General features: G+C 44.6%; 1 protein-coding gene across 4 annotated transcripts in view; it reads right to left on the minus strand.

The window, feature by feature from the left end:
- Positions 1–14,961, minus strand: part of SIPA1L2 (signal induced proliferation associated 1 like 2) — a 224,214-nt gene that overhangs the window by 66,445 nt on the left and 142,808 nt on the right. For all 4 annotated transcript variants that reach the window (XM_030334658.1, XM_030334657.1, XM_030334656.1 and 1 more), the window contains exons 6-7: positions 14,644–14,818; positions 10,277–10,380 (exon numbers count right to left, since the gene is read on the minus strand). In XM_030334658.1, coding sequence (XP_030190518.1) covers positions 10,277–10,380; positions 14,644–14,818 — 279 coding nt within the window. The remainder of the gene's footprint in view (positions 1–10,276; positions 10,381–14,643; positions 14,819–14,961) is intronic.

Genomic DNA, 14,961 nt, shown 5'->3' on the forward strand with positions numbered 1-14,961 from the left:
CTCACTCGTCTTTCCATCAAAACGAAATTTTTTTTAATGTTTGTTTTTGAGCGAGAGAGAGACAGCATGCGAGGGGGGAGGGGCAGAGAGGGAGACACAGAATCCGACGCAGGCTCCAGGCTCTGAGCTGTCGGCACTGGAGCCCGACGCGGGGCTTGAGCCCACGAGCCGTGAGATCATGACCTGAGCCGAAGTCGGATGCTTAACCGACTGAGCCCCCCGGGCGCCCCTCATCTTTCAGTGTCAAAGCAGTGATTCGCAAAGCCAGAGTCATTCTCTGGGAGCTAGCGCTCCTCAGTATGACACAGGAAGAACCAAATGGGCTGCGTCCGGAACGTCTAGGAAAAAAAAAAAGGCCTAACCAAGTTATTCCTTTACCTTAAAATTCAACTTGCGTTCCCTCTCCTTTTCACCTTGGATCTTTTCTACCCTAAAATAATAGCACGTGAGAGCTCAGAAACTTTCAGGGATTTTTTAATGTTAAGTTCTTCAACTTACAGTAAGGAGACAGTCCAAGAGAGGGTAATGATTTGCTAAAAGCCCTACACCGGTGTGTTAGGGCCTTAGCCTGTGTCTCCACATGCATTTCTGCAACACTATTATTTTGGTGGCTAATATATTCAAACTAATTAACTGAAATCTAACCTTTCAAATATAATTCGAAAACACAGAATTCTACCAGATTAATGGCTGGAAAATGCAATGGGGTATAATCTTATAAATTACAAATGTGGCAGGAGAGTAGGAACCCCAGAGCAGTAACAGTCTATTGTTTTTAAGTTTCTTTATTTTGAGAGAGAGAGAGAGACAAAATACGTTAAGTGGAGGTGGGGGGGGGGAGAGGGGGCGGAGAGAAAAAGAGAGAGAGAGGAGGAGAGACAGAGTCCCAAGTAGGCACAGAGCCCTATGTGGGGCTCGAACCCATGAACCGTGAGATCATGATCTGAGCCGAAACCAAGAGTCTGACACTTAACCAAACGTGTCACCCAGGAGCCCCCAGAGCAGTAACATTTTAACAGCAATTTCATTTTTGATGTTCCTTTTGCCTAGAACGTTCCCTTCCACCCCCAGTTTCTCCTAGACAACTCACTTAGGGCTCTCGGTAGGTATTACCTCACCTGAAAGGAACTTTCTTGACAAGCCTACCTTGGCACGCCACCCTGACTGATGCCCAGGCCGATTTCTAGTACATTAGTTGCCATCATCTGTGCTGTTGACTGACTTGTGCATCAGGTCATAATGTCCAGAAGGGCAGGAGGCCTGTCTCGTAGACTTCTGATTTCCTAGTTTCTAATGGCCTGTCCAGGACATAGCCGATACCCAGTACACATTTGCTGAGTGAATAAATGGGTGATAGAGATAAGCGATCACAGCCACACAACACTCTGCAATAAAACTGGGATCACACCTTTGAATGTATGTCGATAAATCCATACACAAAAGCCCTCTCTAAGTTTATGCAAGTAAAACCATAGCATCTGTGCTCACAAAGTTTGTGATCTTCAGTTTTAATAGATACAATAATCTTTATAGGAGTTGGTGATGTCACTGCGGGAATGAGATAATCTCAGGTAGTAAATCTCTCTTTACTAGCAATAATAAAGACAACGAGCTTGCTCTTAAATTTATTTGGCACCTATAGAACATACCTCACCGTAAAGAGCATTAAGTTCAACTCTTAAAGCCTTTGAAGCCCAGACACAAAAAGGGTTTCATTGTCAGGCCCCTGACTTGTGATTTAGCACGATAAAAGGTCTGGGAGCATGGGGACGAAACGTTCAAATGTTCCTTCTTCCCGAGTTCTCTACATGCCAGTTAAATTACCGAGTCACATGCTGAAAAACTCCCGGTTAAATCAGCCTGGCTAAAGTCATAGGCACAAAAAAGCCCACCTTACTGTCTGGGTCAAGTATTGAAACATACACGAATATATTTTAACACAGACCCAATGGGCCATCTGTAGTTTTAAAAATGTTTGCAAAGTAAGTTAAAATGTGCCACTTTGGGCGCACGTGAAAAAAATCTGTAGCAAACTAGGTCCTACACGGTGTGTGGTTATTTACCCATACTACAGATGGACACAGACGAGAACCACAATAAGCGTTTCACGTAAGGAAAAGAAAATGGAAGGAAGGAGAACTCTCTAAACCAAACATCAATAGCTGAAAATTGCACTAGCTTAAGATGTTCTTCCCTCATCTCCACAATAACTGAAATACAGGATTCATAGGTACTATAATAGGACAAACAGGGAAATCAGGAACAAATGAAACGATTAAAAGAACGATCTTAAATACCTAACATCGTGTGCACCAGACTGGCTGAATGTGACACACAACAGCTGACACCATACTTTTAAAACATTTTTTTTCTAAGTTTATTCATTTATCTAGAGAGAGAGAGAGAGAGAGAGAACTGGGGGAGGGGCAGAGAGAGAGAAAAGGAGAGAGAGAGAATCCCAAGCAGGCTCTGAGCTCCACAGAGCCCGATACGGGGCTCAAACTCACATACTGGGAAGTCATGACCAGAGCTGAAACCGAGAGTCGGGTGCTCAACCGACTGAGCCACCCGGCGCCCCAGCTCACACCATACTTTACTCGATATCCTTGAAACACAAGAGTTCTCAGATTGACAGAAAGATGGCGGTCAGGATGGCCAAGGCCACAGAGTGAATTCTGTAGCCCTTCCTACCTGTGGGGCTGCTGCGTTGAACTTGACCTTGGCCAGCCCTCTCAAATTAATCAGGCACGAACTCATGAGTCGGTGCCTCCTCGCTCTGCTGCGGGAGCAACAGCCAACTGGACAGCTACTCCCGTCCATTTTCTCCTCGAGCAAAGGGAAGACTGGGTCCAATTCTACACTTCACACCACAGGAACACGGAAAGCCCAACTTCAGGGCTGGTTCCCTTGACAACACGTCCCTTCCTAAGCACATTCTTTGGCTCTGTTAACAGGGCCAAAAATGTTTTTAAAAGTCTAGTTAAGGGGCGCCTGGGTGGCTCAGTCGGTTAAGCGTCTGGCTTTGGCTGAGGTCATGATCTCGCGGTTTGGGAGTTCGAGCCCCGTGTCGGGCTCTGTGCTGACAGCTCACAGCCTAGAGCCTGCTTTGGATTCTGTGTCTCCCTCTCTCTCTCTCTCTCTCTCTCTGCCCCTCCTCTGCTCGCACTCTGTTTCTCGCTCTCAAAAATAAATAAACATTAAAAAAAAAAAAAAAACCAAAAACAAGTAAAAGTCTGGTTAATTTAACCACGGTTGCAAAATGTACTTGGTGAGACAGTAAACTGTTTGGCCGGGTGGGGGAAAAAGGAGAGTCCTCAGCAAAGTAAAATCTGAAGCTCTTTGCAAGAGAATAAAATAAAATAAAATAAATTAACACCTTGCCCATTAACAGGATGCTTGAATTTGTTTAGAGGCTAAAAGAAATAGAACATCTGGCAGGGTAACAGAAATATTCACTGTTTTCCAGGATCTTGCCAAACATTAAATAACCTTAAGTAATTTTTCAAACTTCTTATATAAAGGAAAACAGTTTTCTTCAGTTGTTACTTCTGTTTGTCTTCTCATCGGTCAGTGAAATTCTGTGCGATCAGAGTCCGGAACGGGAAGGGGAAAGAGTGTGGCAATCCAGCAGATATGAAGGCAAACCCATGGGTGACCAAGACCCCTACGGCACGATTTGTCTCAGGAATGCAGGACCGATGCCTTCTAGCGCTAACTGCTCCTTTGAACATGTGAAGCACTTTTCAGTGCCAAGAGAACCGCCTTCGTGTCTTCGACTGCAAGAGTGAGTTAATAAATATTGTGTTAGATAGGGGCGCCTGGGTGGCTCAGTCAGTTGAGCGTCTGACTCGCGGTTTCGGCTCAGGTCATGATCTCATGGTTTGCGTGTTTGAGCCCCGCGTCAGGCTCGGCACTGATGGTGCGGGAGTCTGTTTGGGATCCCCTCTCTCTCCCCCACTCTCTGCCCCTCCCCCACTTGTGCTCGCTCTCTCTCTCAAAATAAACTTATTAAAAAAAGATCTTTTATTAAAAACATATTGTGTTAGATTCACACAATCCTATGAAATGCCCAATGCTTCATTCAAGCAGTGAAAGAGGACAATTAGAGTGAAATGTGACTCTTCACCCAGTTCCATAGCAAAAAGCATCCAGACGCTGCAGAAATAGGAACCTTAGGGTTTATGCTCAATCCCATCACCAGCCTTCATGGCCTCACAGGACCGGTTTTAACTTGGGGCAACAATTAAAAGCAAGTGCAAACAATGGTCCAGTAGCCACACCTTGGTCAAAGGTGGCAGAAAGTTAAGTCAGATCTACTGGCCTCTGTGCAAACAGGTTCGTTTGTTGATTTTTCTTTCTTTTTTTTTTTTTTTTAAGCATAGTAAGAAGAAGCATTTTGCACCTAATTCTGGAGGGGAGTGGGAAGCAGGCTGTACAATATGAAAGAAATGCAATTGATATGTGGTTCAGAAGTCTCTGAGAGTCAGAATTAGTGAAGAGAAAAATTTAATTTGAAACTGGAAAAGGCCGATCTCCAGAGAGAGACTCCGGTCTTAAGAAGCAAAGATGTGAAAATCAGCAATGATTTCAAAGAGAAAACTGCACCATTAAATGATTACAGTTTACGTTCTGAAATTCAAAGAGATGAGCCCAGAACGGAGCAAAAAATGACATGTATCCCTGTGAAAACCAATCACAAGTTCTGGGTCTTAGTCCTTGGATTGGAATCTCATGTCCCATCATTAGGAACAGGGTTGACCAAGAGTCCTTTGACCCCATCCTTCCCACCTCTCTGACCTTATCATGCACCCCTTTTCCCCTCCCAGATAGCTACCTCATCCCTCCAACAACCCAGCTTGTTTCTGCCACAGGGACTTTACACTTGCTACCCTCTTGTGTGGGAAGTTTCTCCCCCTCACACGAAGGGCTAGCTTCTCCCGCTTCAGATACCTTCCTCATTTTGCATGTGTTCACACAACACCCACACACACATGCATGCACACACACCCTCACGTACTCTATACTCAAGACTCAACACCAGCGGTTAGAATTTTGTTTTGATTTTTAGGAGACATCTAGAGTTTCCTGTGGAAAGTAGAAACAGGAATGTAGAACAGTAGTATAATAAGAAAGAGGAGGAAACCTATGCACATGACTGCATAAATACAAAAGATCTGTATCCAGGGACGGAGGGCCTTGCCCACCGCTCCCCACACACAAAAAAGTGAACACCAGGGCAACTAACCACTCTTATCTCAGATCAGCAAGATCGTATCGAATTCAACAGCAGTTTTGAAAATTCATCACTGATACACGTTATACAACCGATATAAAAATACTGCATAAACTATTTACCGCAAAACACTATATAAAACAATTTTACCAATAAGAAAAGTAAATGGACAAACCAGTTGAGCAAGCAAGGCGGAATATTCTGCAAACAGAGAAACAAAATTAACCAAGAATGTGGATTTTTAAAGTGAACATAAGAGGTTGGGGCGCCTGGGTGGCTCAGTCGGTTGAGCGTCCGACTTCAGCTCAGGTCATGATCTCACAGTCCGTGGGTTCGAGCCCTGCGTCAGGCTCTGTGCTGACAGCTCAGGGCTTGGAGCCTGCTTCAGATTCTGTGTCTCCCTTTTTCTCTGCCCCTCCCCCGTTCATGCTCTGTCTCTCTTGTCTCAAAAATAAATAAACATTAAAAAAAAACAATTTAAAAAATTTAAAAAAAAATAAAGTGAAGATAAGGGGAGGAATATGAAGATACAACTATTTCTTTTTTTTATTTTTTTTTTAACGTTTATTTATTACTGAGAGACAGAGAGACACAGAGCGTGAGCAGGGGAGGGGTAGAGAGAGGGGGAGACACAGAATCCGAAACAGGCTCCAGGCTCTGAGCTGTCAGCACAGAGCCCGACGCGGGGCTCGAACCCACAAACCTCGAGATCATGACCTGAGCCAAAGTCGGTCGCCTAACCGACCGAGCCACCCAGGCGCCCCGAAGACACAACTATTTCTGATACTGGGTCCTACCAACACTATTGTAAGCAATCGTTCTTATTGTCTGGTGTAAGTACACATTGCTATTTAGGGCCTGGGGATAAATCTAATCGTGGAATGCTGCATAGGCATTTTATTCTTCCAAAAGATTCCATATTATGATTTATACGTGAACCCAACTGCAGTCAGGACCGGTTCGTATAGCACTTAATGAGGTAGATTCCTCCTGCATGTGAACGGTTCCTTAACAGTTCCAATTAGGACTCACAGAAGTGCGTGCACAAACCCCTTAAGGCAGGCCGGCCATTTATCCAAATTATATGGAGAAAGGGTTGCAGCCTGGCTCAAACCTAACAAGCTGTGTCTCCATGACCTCTGTCGAGGTCAAGTCCGTCCCTAGTCTAACACCAGTATTCTTCAAACGGAATCTCAGAGACCTAGGAGCGTGGCCTTATTCCTTAGGTATCCAAGGGGCTCGGACACCTCTTCCAAGCAGAGCAGTTTACCGTTGACGCGTGCATTTAAAAAAATACTAATTGACGATGTGCCAGGCACCATGCTCCCTTCCTCCATTTTATGTACTTAGACTGAAGAAAAGGTCTGTCTGCCAAAGTGAGGACTGAAACTCATTTGTGGGCTTCTTTCCACTGATAACATCCCACGACAGCCGACCCATGATCTGTCTACAGGACAAGCAGACGGGGAAGCACGCAGGGGTGTCAGCCCTGGGAAAAGAGACCCGGGTGCCAGACTGACCCAGAGAGAAGGAGGGGTCTTCAGGGAAGAGAGGAAACCACTCCAAGAGCAGGCTTTCTTATCATTCCCTGGGGCTGGCTAGGTTTTCTTTGTAAGAGTCCTGCATTCCAAACACCAAACTCTTTTGCAACAGGGGTAAACTCTCTAAAGACTTTTAATGCGTCCTGCAATCAGCGTTCAGCTTGATTTATTACAAGAACAAACACAAGAAATTATATCTGATGTGGACGAGTCTGGGCCAGTTAAATAGTCACAAATACCATGGTGCTAATGAGGCCAAAGTTCCAGGCACAATTCATGTACAGGCCAGCTAAGTGCTAGGTTCTGTGGCCTCAGACTGCACTCATGAGCCCAGCTGGTCGTTTCAGACATTTCTACCCCTGGTATTAACATAATCTGTAGGCATGGGTGGGTGGGTGGGTGGGGGACGCGGAGGGAGCCGGTACAACCCAGAACAAATCTGGGAAGTACATGTGCCAAGACTACACGGTGCCATCATTTTTATCTACAGACAGAATATTCTGGTAACAACCCAGGATGAGCAAAATACTACATGCCAAAGTAAAAATAATCTTCTGAGACTCTTGGTAAGTTAGCCCCTTACTTTCTCAACTCCAGGCCTTAGGTGGTTCGTGACAGATCCCTACACCTGGGAATAGGAAAATAAAATGCAAATTAAGTCATTTAAAATACTTGTGCTTTATTATCTAATAAATGGTGAAAAACAGTCAACTGAAACTTAATCGAACACACGCTGTGCCGGGCACTACGAAGTGCTTTGTATGTAGTAGCTTGTCTAATTCCAGTCACCATCCACGAAAGGTTCATTCATTCACTGAACAAATATTTACTGGCCGCTTACCATGTTCTGGGTATGGTTCTGGGTGCACAGGGACACCTCAGTGAAGAAATGAGATCAAAGCCCCCGTATTCAGGGATAAAGGAAACTACAGCAGAGAAAATTTTGCCCAAGGTCCCAAAGCGAGGAGCTGGGATTCAAATCCAGATAGTGTGGCCCCAGAATTCCTGCTCGTAACAACCACCTATTTCTGCTGAAGCTGTTTTTCCACCTAGAAGCAGGAAGCCTCAAAGAGGACACTAGAGTCACAGAAATCTGACAGTAAGAGGGAAATGCTGCGTACCATCTAGTCCAAATATCATGCATGCCCCATCTCCCCACTGCCAAACCCGTGGAAAATATCTCTAAAACACAACGTTCTTGGGGCACCTGGTGGCTCAGTCGGTTAAGCATCCAACTTCGGCTCGGGTCGTGGTTTCATGGTCTGTGAGTTCAAGCCCCGCATCGGGCTCTGTGGTGACAGCTCGGAGCCTGGAGCCTGCTTTGGATTCTGTGTCTCCCCCTCTCTCTCTGCCCCTCCCTGCTCGTGCTCTCACAAATAAATAAAACATTAAACAAAATTTAAAATCCAACGTTCTTTCCCTCTGAGCCTAGGTGCTGCCCCCCAGAATCCTTCTCGACACAGTGCTCCAAGCAGCCACCGCCTGCCATCTGAACCACGTCCCCATTATACAATTATTGAATTTCCTGAGAGGCTAAGACCTCACGCAAAGCCACAAGGCAAGTGGCTGGGTGTGGCGAATTCGGCATACGTCCACTGACCCTTATCTCCACTCTTCACCATCCCCTTTAGATTATGAATACTTGCCCACACAGCGGTTAGTGCACAGATTTCCCAGTGGACCACACTGAGGATCATACGGATTCCAGACACAGTAAGAACAGTTAAGAAAGCAAAACAATTTTACAGTTTTCTACCATCAGCATAATGACCCGATGTCATGGATTCTCACTCAAGTTACAAAAATAAAAACGGCAACAACAAAAAAACTCAAAGAGGTAACAGGGAAGCATAAAGAAGTCTTTAAGCTACAGAGTCTGTAATGTGTAGTATTAATTTACAGGTTTGCTTGTTTTTTGTTTTTTTTTTTTAATTTCCAGTTTGGGAACTTTAAACGCCCCCTCCTCCGTCCCCCACTCCCCAACCCCCATCCCTCCATCTACTTTTCTGTGTGTATAGGGCTTTAAGGATACTTTCAGTGAAAAAGTCAGGTACGGAGAACTCATAAACCCAGGTTTCAAATACCACGCAACAGAAAGGGGGCAGGGAAAGCCTGGTTCGAGTTCTGCTAACAAACAGCAAAGCCCAGCAGACTTCAGATTCCAGAGGCTGCCAGATGGGAAATGACGAGGCCAATCCAGTTTGGAGTCCGATGGCTCAAGTAATTAGGGAGCTGGAAGGGCTTTGTGGTTTGAACAGTCGATGACTGGGGTCAAAAGGCACTGGCTCTACTCTGGCTAACGTACTGACAGATTTCTTGGCCTGAAGAAGCCCTATCGGTTTTCCGAGCAACAACTCACACGGAGTTTAATTCCTGAATGGTTCACAAGTATCTGCCGGGCAACTGCACTGCTCTAAATTAAGCTTCTTAATATCGAGTGAATCCGTGTGGCATTATTCCAGATAACTGTTTTTTCGAGAGCTAGAAATCCTTTAGGTTAAAACATCGATACATACACACGTGTGGTCCAGGGATTGTAACTCTTGTCTCTTAAAAACACATACAGATATGTGATCGAAAGAAAGATCTTCTGATGGTGGTGGGAAGGAATCTGATTATTGGGAAACACTTCAGATCATTCAGGAAGGACAAGGGATTGGGGTGAAGCATGAGGCAAGTGGCCAGAAAACCCAGCTAGCAACGAGAAGGAAAAGTCAAAGAGAGCCGTCCCTGCTGCAAAGTGCTGGGCTGAAATCAGGGGCCTGCCTTCTCGGCCCGGCTGTCGGATCTAAGGCGGTTCTTGCAATTAGTGATAGGGACAGTGCAAGTGGTTTCTGTGCAAGATGTGTGTTTTGACTACCTTCATGTGTTTTACAAGCATTCAAAAAAAAAAAAAAAAGAAGAAAACGTCTCTGCTGCAGTGAAGTTTCATTCATTGAACATATACTTATTGAGCAATTCCTACGCAGTCCCTGGTACATCAATGTATTTACAGCAAAGGAGTGTGGTTACGTGACGTCAGAAATAAACTGCCTAAGCATGAAACCAAACTTTGTTTCAACTCCCGATTTAACCAAATGCAATCAAATCACTAAAATGGAATCGTGTCACCAATAAGTTCTAAGATCCGTCCTTTCAGTATTTTCTGTAAGTAAGTTATCCACCCATACGCAGAAACCCGGGCTCAGGTTACTTACCCAGCTCGCTCACTTATAACGAACACAGCCGACACGAGTTTCCATTAAGATTTTGCCTAGCGAGCAATAAAGGTGTGTGCAGAAGAGTTTCCAAGTTTTATGAGGAAAAAGTGCAATATAACTTATGCAGAAATTCTCCGGTTTAAAGGCCAAATACTTCCCAATGATAAAAGAGTCAAAGCTTATTAACGCCATTCAAGAATCCGCCCCCCGCCCCCGCAAGTGATTCTTTGCAAATTCTCACGACATGAATGAAGCCCCTCAGTGGGCTGACCTGAGATCCGGAAAGAGGAGGGCGGACCTACCTGCTGTCTGTTGTTGGGCATGTGGGGAAGCATGGTGGACACGTGGAACATGACTTCATAGTCTTTGTACGTCGTGTAGAGGGAGTGAGTTCCTGTAGAATCAGCTAAAAACAGAGGATGATGACAAAAATAAGCCAGGCAAGTGCAAAAGTCAGCGATGTGACACTTAGAAGGTCGTTTTGCCAAAGGCAATTCAATTGCAAGCAACAAACCACCCAACCATAAACCACAAGTGTCCTGGGTGGCCACTCTGCCCTCTCGCTGCATGCTGTTCCTGCCACTTCTAACCCGTGTCTAGCGGCCACCCTGCCCCACTTGGGGGTGTGTGTGTGTGTGTGTGTGTGTGTGTGTGTGTACGGTTAATTCTTGCAATTCTTGGGCACCTGATCTTCCAGAACTCAAAAAAATGAAACGGGACTGAGTTAATATGGAAATGAGAACACAATAATGTTCAGGATTTCTTTCCCTGAATGATGTAATTAATTTTCTTCTCTTTTCAACAGGCAATGTAACGATGAAGTCCTATGATTAAGACGGCAGAGAACGAAGGTGGTCTCTTGCTGTATATTTTGCACTGACAACATGTTAGAAACCACGACATCCGAACCCGTCTTAATCATACAGCTATTCACCTTCTGAAAAGCAGAATGATTCTTTGCAAACTCAAAATCCATCTGTATTACCAATAGATGATCACAGACGCAGAGTGTCAGGAACCTGAACCAACACAGTGACTGTAAAACACTCAAGTCATAATTTCAGGGTGTAGTTTCGAACCACTTTGAACATGGATAAATAAAGACAAAAAGATACATGGAAAAAAAGATGCAAACAGAATTCGGGGCCGCCTTTTTCAATCTTTGGCCAACATATAGGTTTATGTTTCTACCTTATAAACAAGAAACAATGCTATTCGGGGTCATTTAAAACGAAGTTTATTTCATTGTGTTTGTTGGGGAAGATCTAAGTAATCACCTTGGGTTAACTTTTTTTTTTAATCTAAATATTTTAATTTACTTTAAAGACATGAATACATCTAGCATTCGTGGGCCTTTATGATTTTCTTCCTGAAGCCTGCAGTTTTTTTTTTTTGAATATTCATTCTGACTCAGAAGCAGTCCTGAAAGTTTTTCTAGAAAAAGCATCACATACAGTTTTGCAGAGTCTGAGGAGGTACTCACAGAAGGCAACTGAATGGAAAAAGGGAAGAATTTAAAATGTTTACATACGGATACTGACAAATCAACTTGCAGATGGTAAGAGAGGATATTTCTCTAATAAGCTGTATATTTCTGGTCCCCAATAAAGCAATTTTCTCTTTTAACTACATATTAAACACACATCTGTTACTTTTCGTAGGACTTCATGGAAAGTAACGTTCCATTCCAACTGGCTTGGCTAAAGAATGTGGCTTTGGAAGTGAGCAAGCACGGTCATAAGGGAGCAATGATTGTCTTCTTTTATGAAGAACTGACTGGCTAATAACAACATGAAGGCCAGGGGATGAGATAACCCAGCACATTCAATGACTCCCATCACAACACACTGCTATTCAGATGGTTAAAATTCAGTTAGAGACATCCTCATAGGTAGTTAGTAGTCTAGACAACAGGTTTCAGCCTCAGGAAATTGCAGTGAAGGAAGAAAAATGCATTTTGGGGGGAAAACACTTTTAAAAATATGATCACTGGGGCGCCTGGTGGCTCAGTCAGTCGAGCATCTGACTCCTGATTTCAGCTCAGGTCATGATCCCAGGGTCATGGGATCGGGCTCCGCATCGGGCTCTGTGCTGAGCGTGGAGCCTGCTTGGGATTCTCTCTCTCTCTCTCTCTCTCTCTCTCTCTCTCTCTCTCTCTCTCCTCCCCTTTGCCCCTTTGCCCTACTCACACTCTCTTCTCTCTCCACTTTCTCTAAAATAAAAAAAAAAAAAAGATTATCATTAGTCTATCCCAAACAGTACTGTAAGATGGCCTTCTGAAATTATATATTCTGCAAGTTTTCATCATAAATACCAGTATGGTAATGGAGAAGGTAAACAGATGAGTTTGTTTGAGGATCTGCTGCAAATATTTCTATTGGGCAAGAGCGGCAGGCCATCATGGCGGACCCCAGTTTCGTCATTCTCTGCATCCGGACCGGAAGGGGCTGGGCTGCCCACGGCCTGGGGTCCGTACTCTGGTGAGCAGAGAGCATCTTAGTGGCTCATGATCATGTGATCCTACTGCGTTTCACTTTGTACCTGAGACAGAAAGAACCCATTTCAAAGCCAGAAAGGACATCCCAGATAGTCCAGCCCAACACTCTCAATTTTGCTTGTGGCCCGGATCCGAAGAGGGAGGACAGAGTGAAAGCTCCAATTCTCATAAATTTAAGAAGGAAGATTTTTTTGTGTGTGTTCCATGAAAGACAAAATTTTATCTGAGCATTTCATGAAATGTAATTCTTAGAAACTTCCTCTTTACTAAAGGGATGTCTTAGACCTCACATCTCCCGGAACGCCTTACTCGTAAAAATAACTTGGATTTGTTGATTATGAGAATCAGTGCATCAAAATCTCGTTCTTACATTATCATTTCCCTGCGCAAAGGTGCTTAGTGCTACATCTGTGATGTAACAAGGACATCTCCTAGGTCATAAAAATTTAAAGCTGACGTCCATTCTTACACGTAGGGAAACATTCACATTATCTGTGTTGCAGTGTTACAGAATGGATGGATCAGGAGGTTTCCTCAATCCACCCCGCTGAAGAAAGATGACGGGCATTCATGATAATGAATCCACATCAGCAGTGACTTTCCAGGAAGGATATCCCTAAGGGCAGCATGCCCGCCCCTCTAGGGGGTGGGTGGTGGTCTGCATGCAAGGGAGTTGGCCAAGAAAAAAGAAGAAAAGTCTAGCAAGGTCTCACCGATTTTTCTTAAAATATGTGGATATTCACAGTGGGCGTCACAAATTATTCTACGGTCTTTACGGATCTGAGGCATGAGCAATAGGCATTCAAAACAACAATCGAACTCCAGCCCTCGCATGTGTGAAGGACACACAGGGGCCCGCATACAAGTTAACACTGTCTCTCCAGGTCTTATCATCCATGTTCTAAACGTAACTTCCAAAAAAAAAAAAAACAAGATAAAAAGCTGGATCTGACTGATAGGTACACAAAGACCCAGCACCACCCTGATGTAGACAAGAATCAGTGAGGGTCCCAAGGTGACAGACACTGGGGACACAGAGTCGTGGAACCTCAGATGGCCTCGCACGGATGCTCCCACGGGGAAAGGCCTCACTTCACTACCCCTACTAGGACTGGGTTGTGTGCTCTCCCACATCCTCCAATTGTAGAAACTACCTGCTCGTGTTTGTTTGTTTATTTATTTAATGTTTATTTTTAAGAGAGAAAGTGAGAGACAGAGTGCAAGCAGGGGAGGGGCAGAGAGAGAGAGAGAGAGAGAGAGAGAGGGAGAACAGAATCCAAAGCAGGCACCAGGCTCTGGGCTGTCAGCACAGAGCCTGACACGGGGTTTGAACTCACGAACCACGAGATCATGACCTGAGCCGAAGTCAGACCCTTAACCGACTGAGCCACCCAGGCGCCCCACTGCTCATCTTTTATTAAAAGAGCAAGCGGTTAATTGCTTGATAATAAGGAAAATTGTCCAAAATACACATAATTACTCTGGCTGGTATTTTAAAGGCCGATAGCAATAAAATTGAACAGCGTAAATATGAAGATAACATATTTAGAATGTATGAGGACCAGAAGGAACATGATTATCTAAATGAAGACACAAGACAGATGCGCACATCACAGGATGGCGGAGAGTCTGTGTTTTAAATCGGCACCTCAGAGCTAACGTGTGTCCCACTCAAGGGGACGTGGGTAAGGTCCCTGGGAAACAGGACGCATCCATTTTTAACCACTGCTTCAATTCCCCAGTCAACATCGTGAAACCAGAAATGAACAGAACGGGCCCGAGACCACGGCAGGAGCGGACGCGGTAATATTCTGTCTTTTAGAAACGAACGCAGTGCGCGTCCTCGGTATATACTGGAACAAGGGTGTGGTAGAAGAGGGGAGGCTAAAAGGAAGAAGGAATATTAAAAGATTCTTCGCGAAGCACTGGGGAATCTCTCTGCTGGTGTTACAAAAAAAGAATTGACCTTTTGAGCTCGTGTGAAACACACACCTCTTGAGAAATGTGCCTCCTTTGCTCGTCTGAGGAAATCTAAACTCTATCCCGAAGAAGCCTGGCCAGGCCGCTGCTGGGGTCAAGAATGGGAGGGCATGCGATCGCTCACTTAGATTTATGCGGTATGCCTACCTCTGGAGGATTCGATTTGTGCACACACACAAATATGAAGCTTACTTTTATTGTCTAGCTGAGCTCGGTATTTGCTAAATCCTTTCAGCCGGACTCTCTGGCCCAGAAGATCAAGGAATTCTTCAAAAGCTGGTCCCGCCGTCTCATTGTTATACATCTCCTCCTCTGTGCTCTGGCCTGCTTTGCAGTAAAGGATCCCAATCTTGTGCTGAAAGCTCAGCTGAAATGGGGGGAGAAATGTAATTACTTGGCAAAGAGTATCAGACATGCTAACTTCTAGTAAGATTAAAACTACAGAGAGCACGCCAGGACGATTCCCATAAGCAAATAAGCGAAAAGAGGAAGAAGCAAGGGTCACTACAC

This window comes from Lynx canadensis, chromosome D2 (genome assembly GCF_007474595.2).
Source record: "Lynx canadensis isolate LIC74 chromosome D2, mLynCan4.pri.v2, whole genome shotgun sequence".
Classification (NCBI taxonomy): domain Eukaryota; kingdom Metazoa; phylum Chordata; class Mammalia; order Carnivora; family Felidae; genus Lynx; species Lynx canadensis.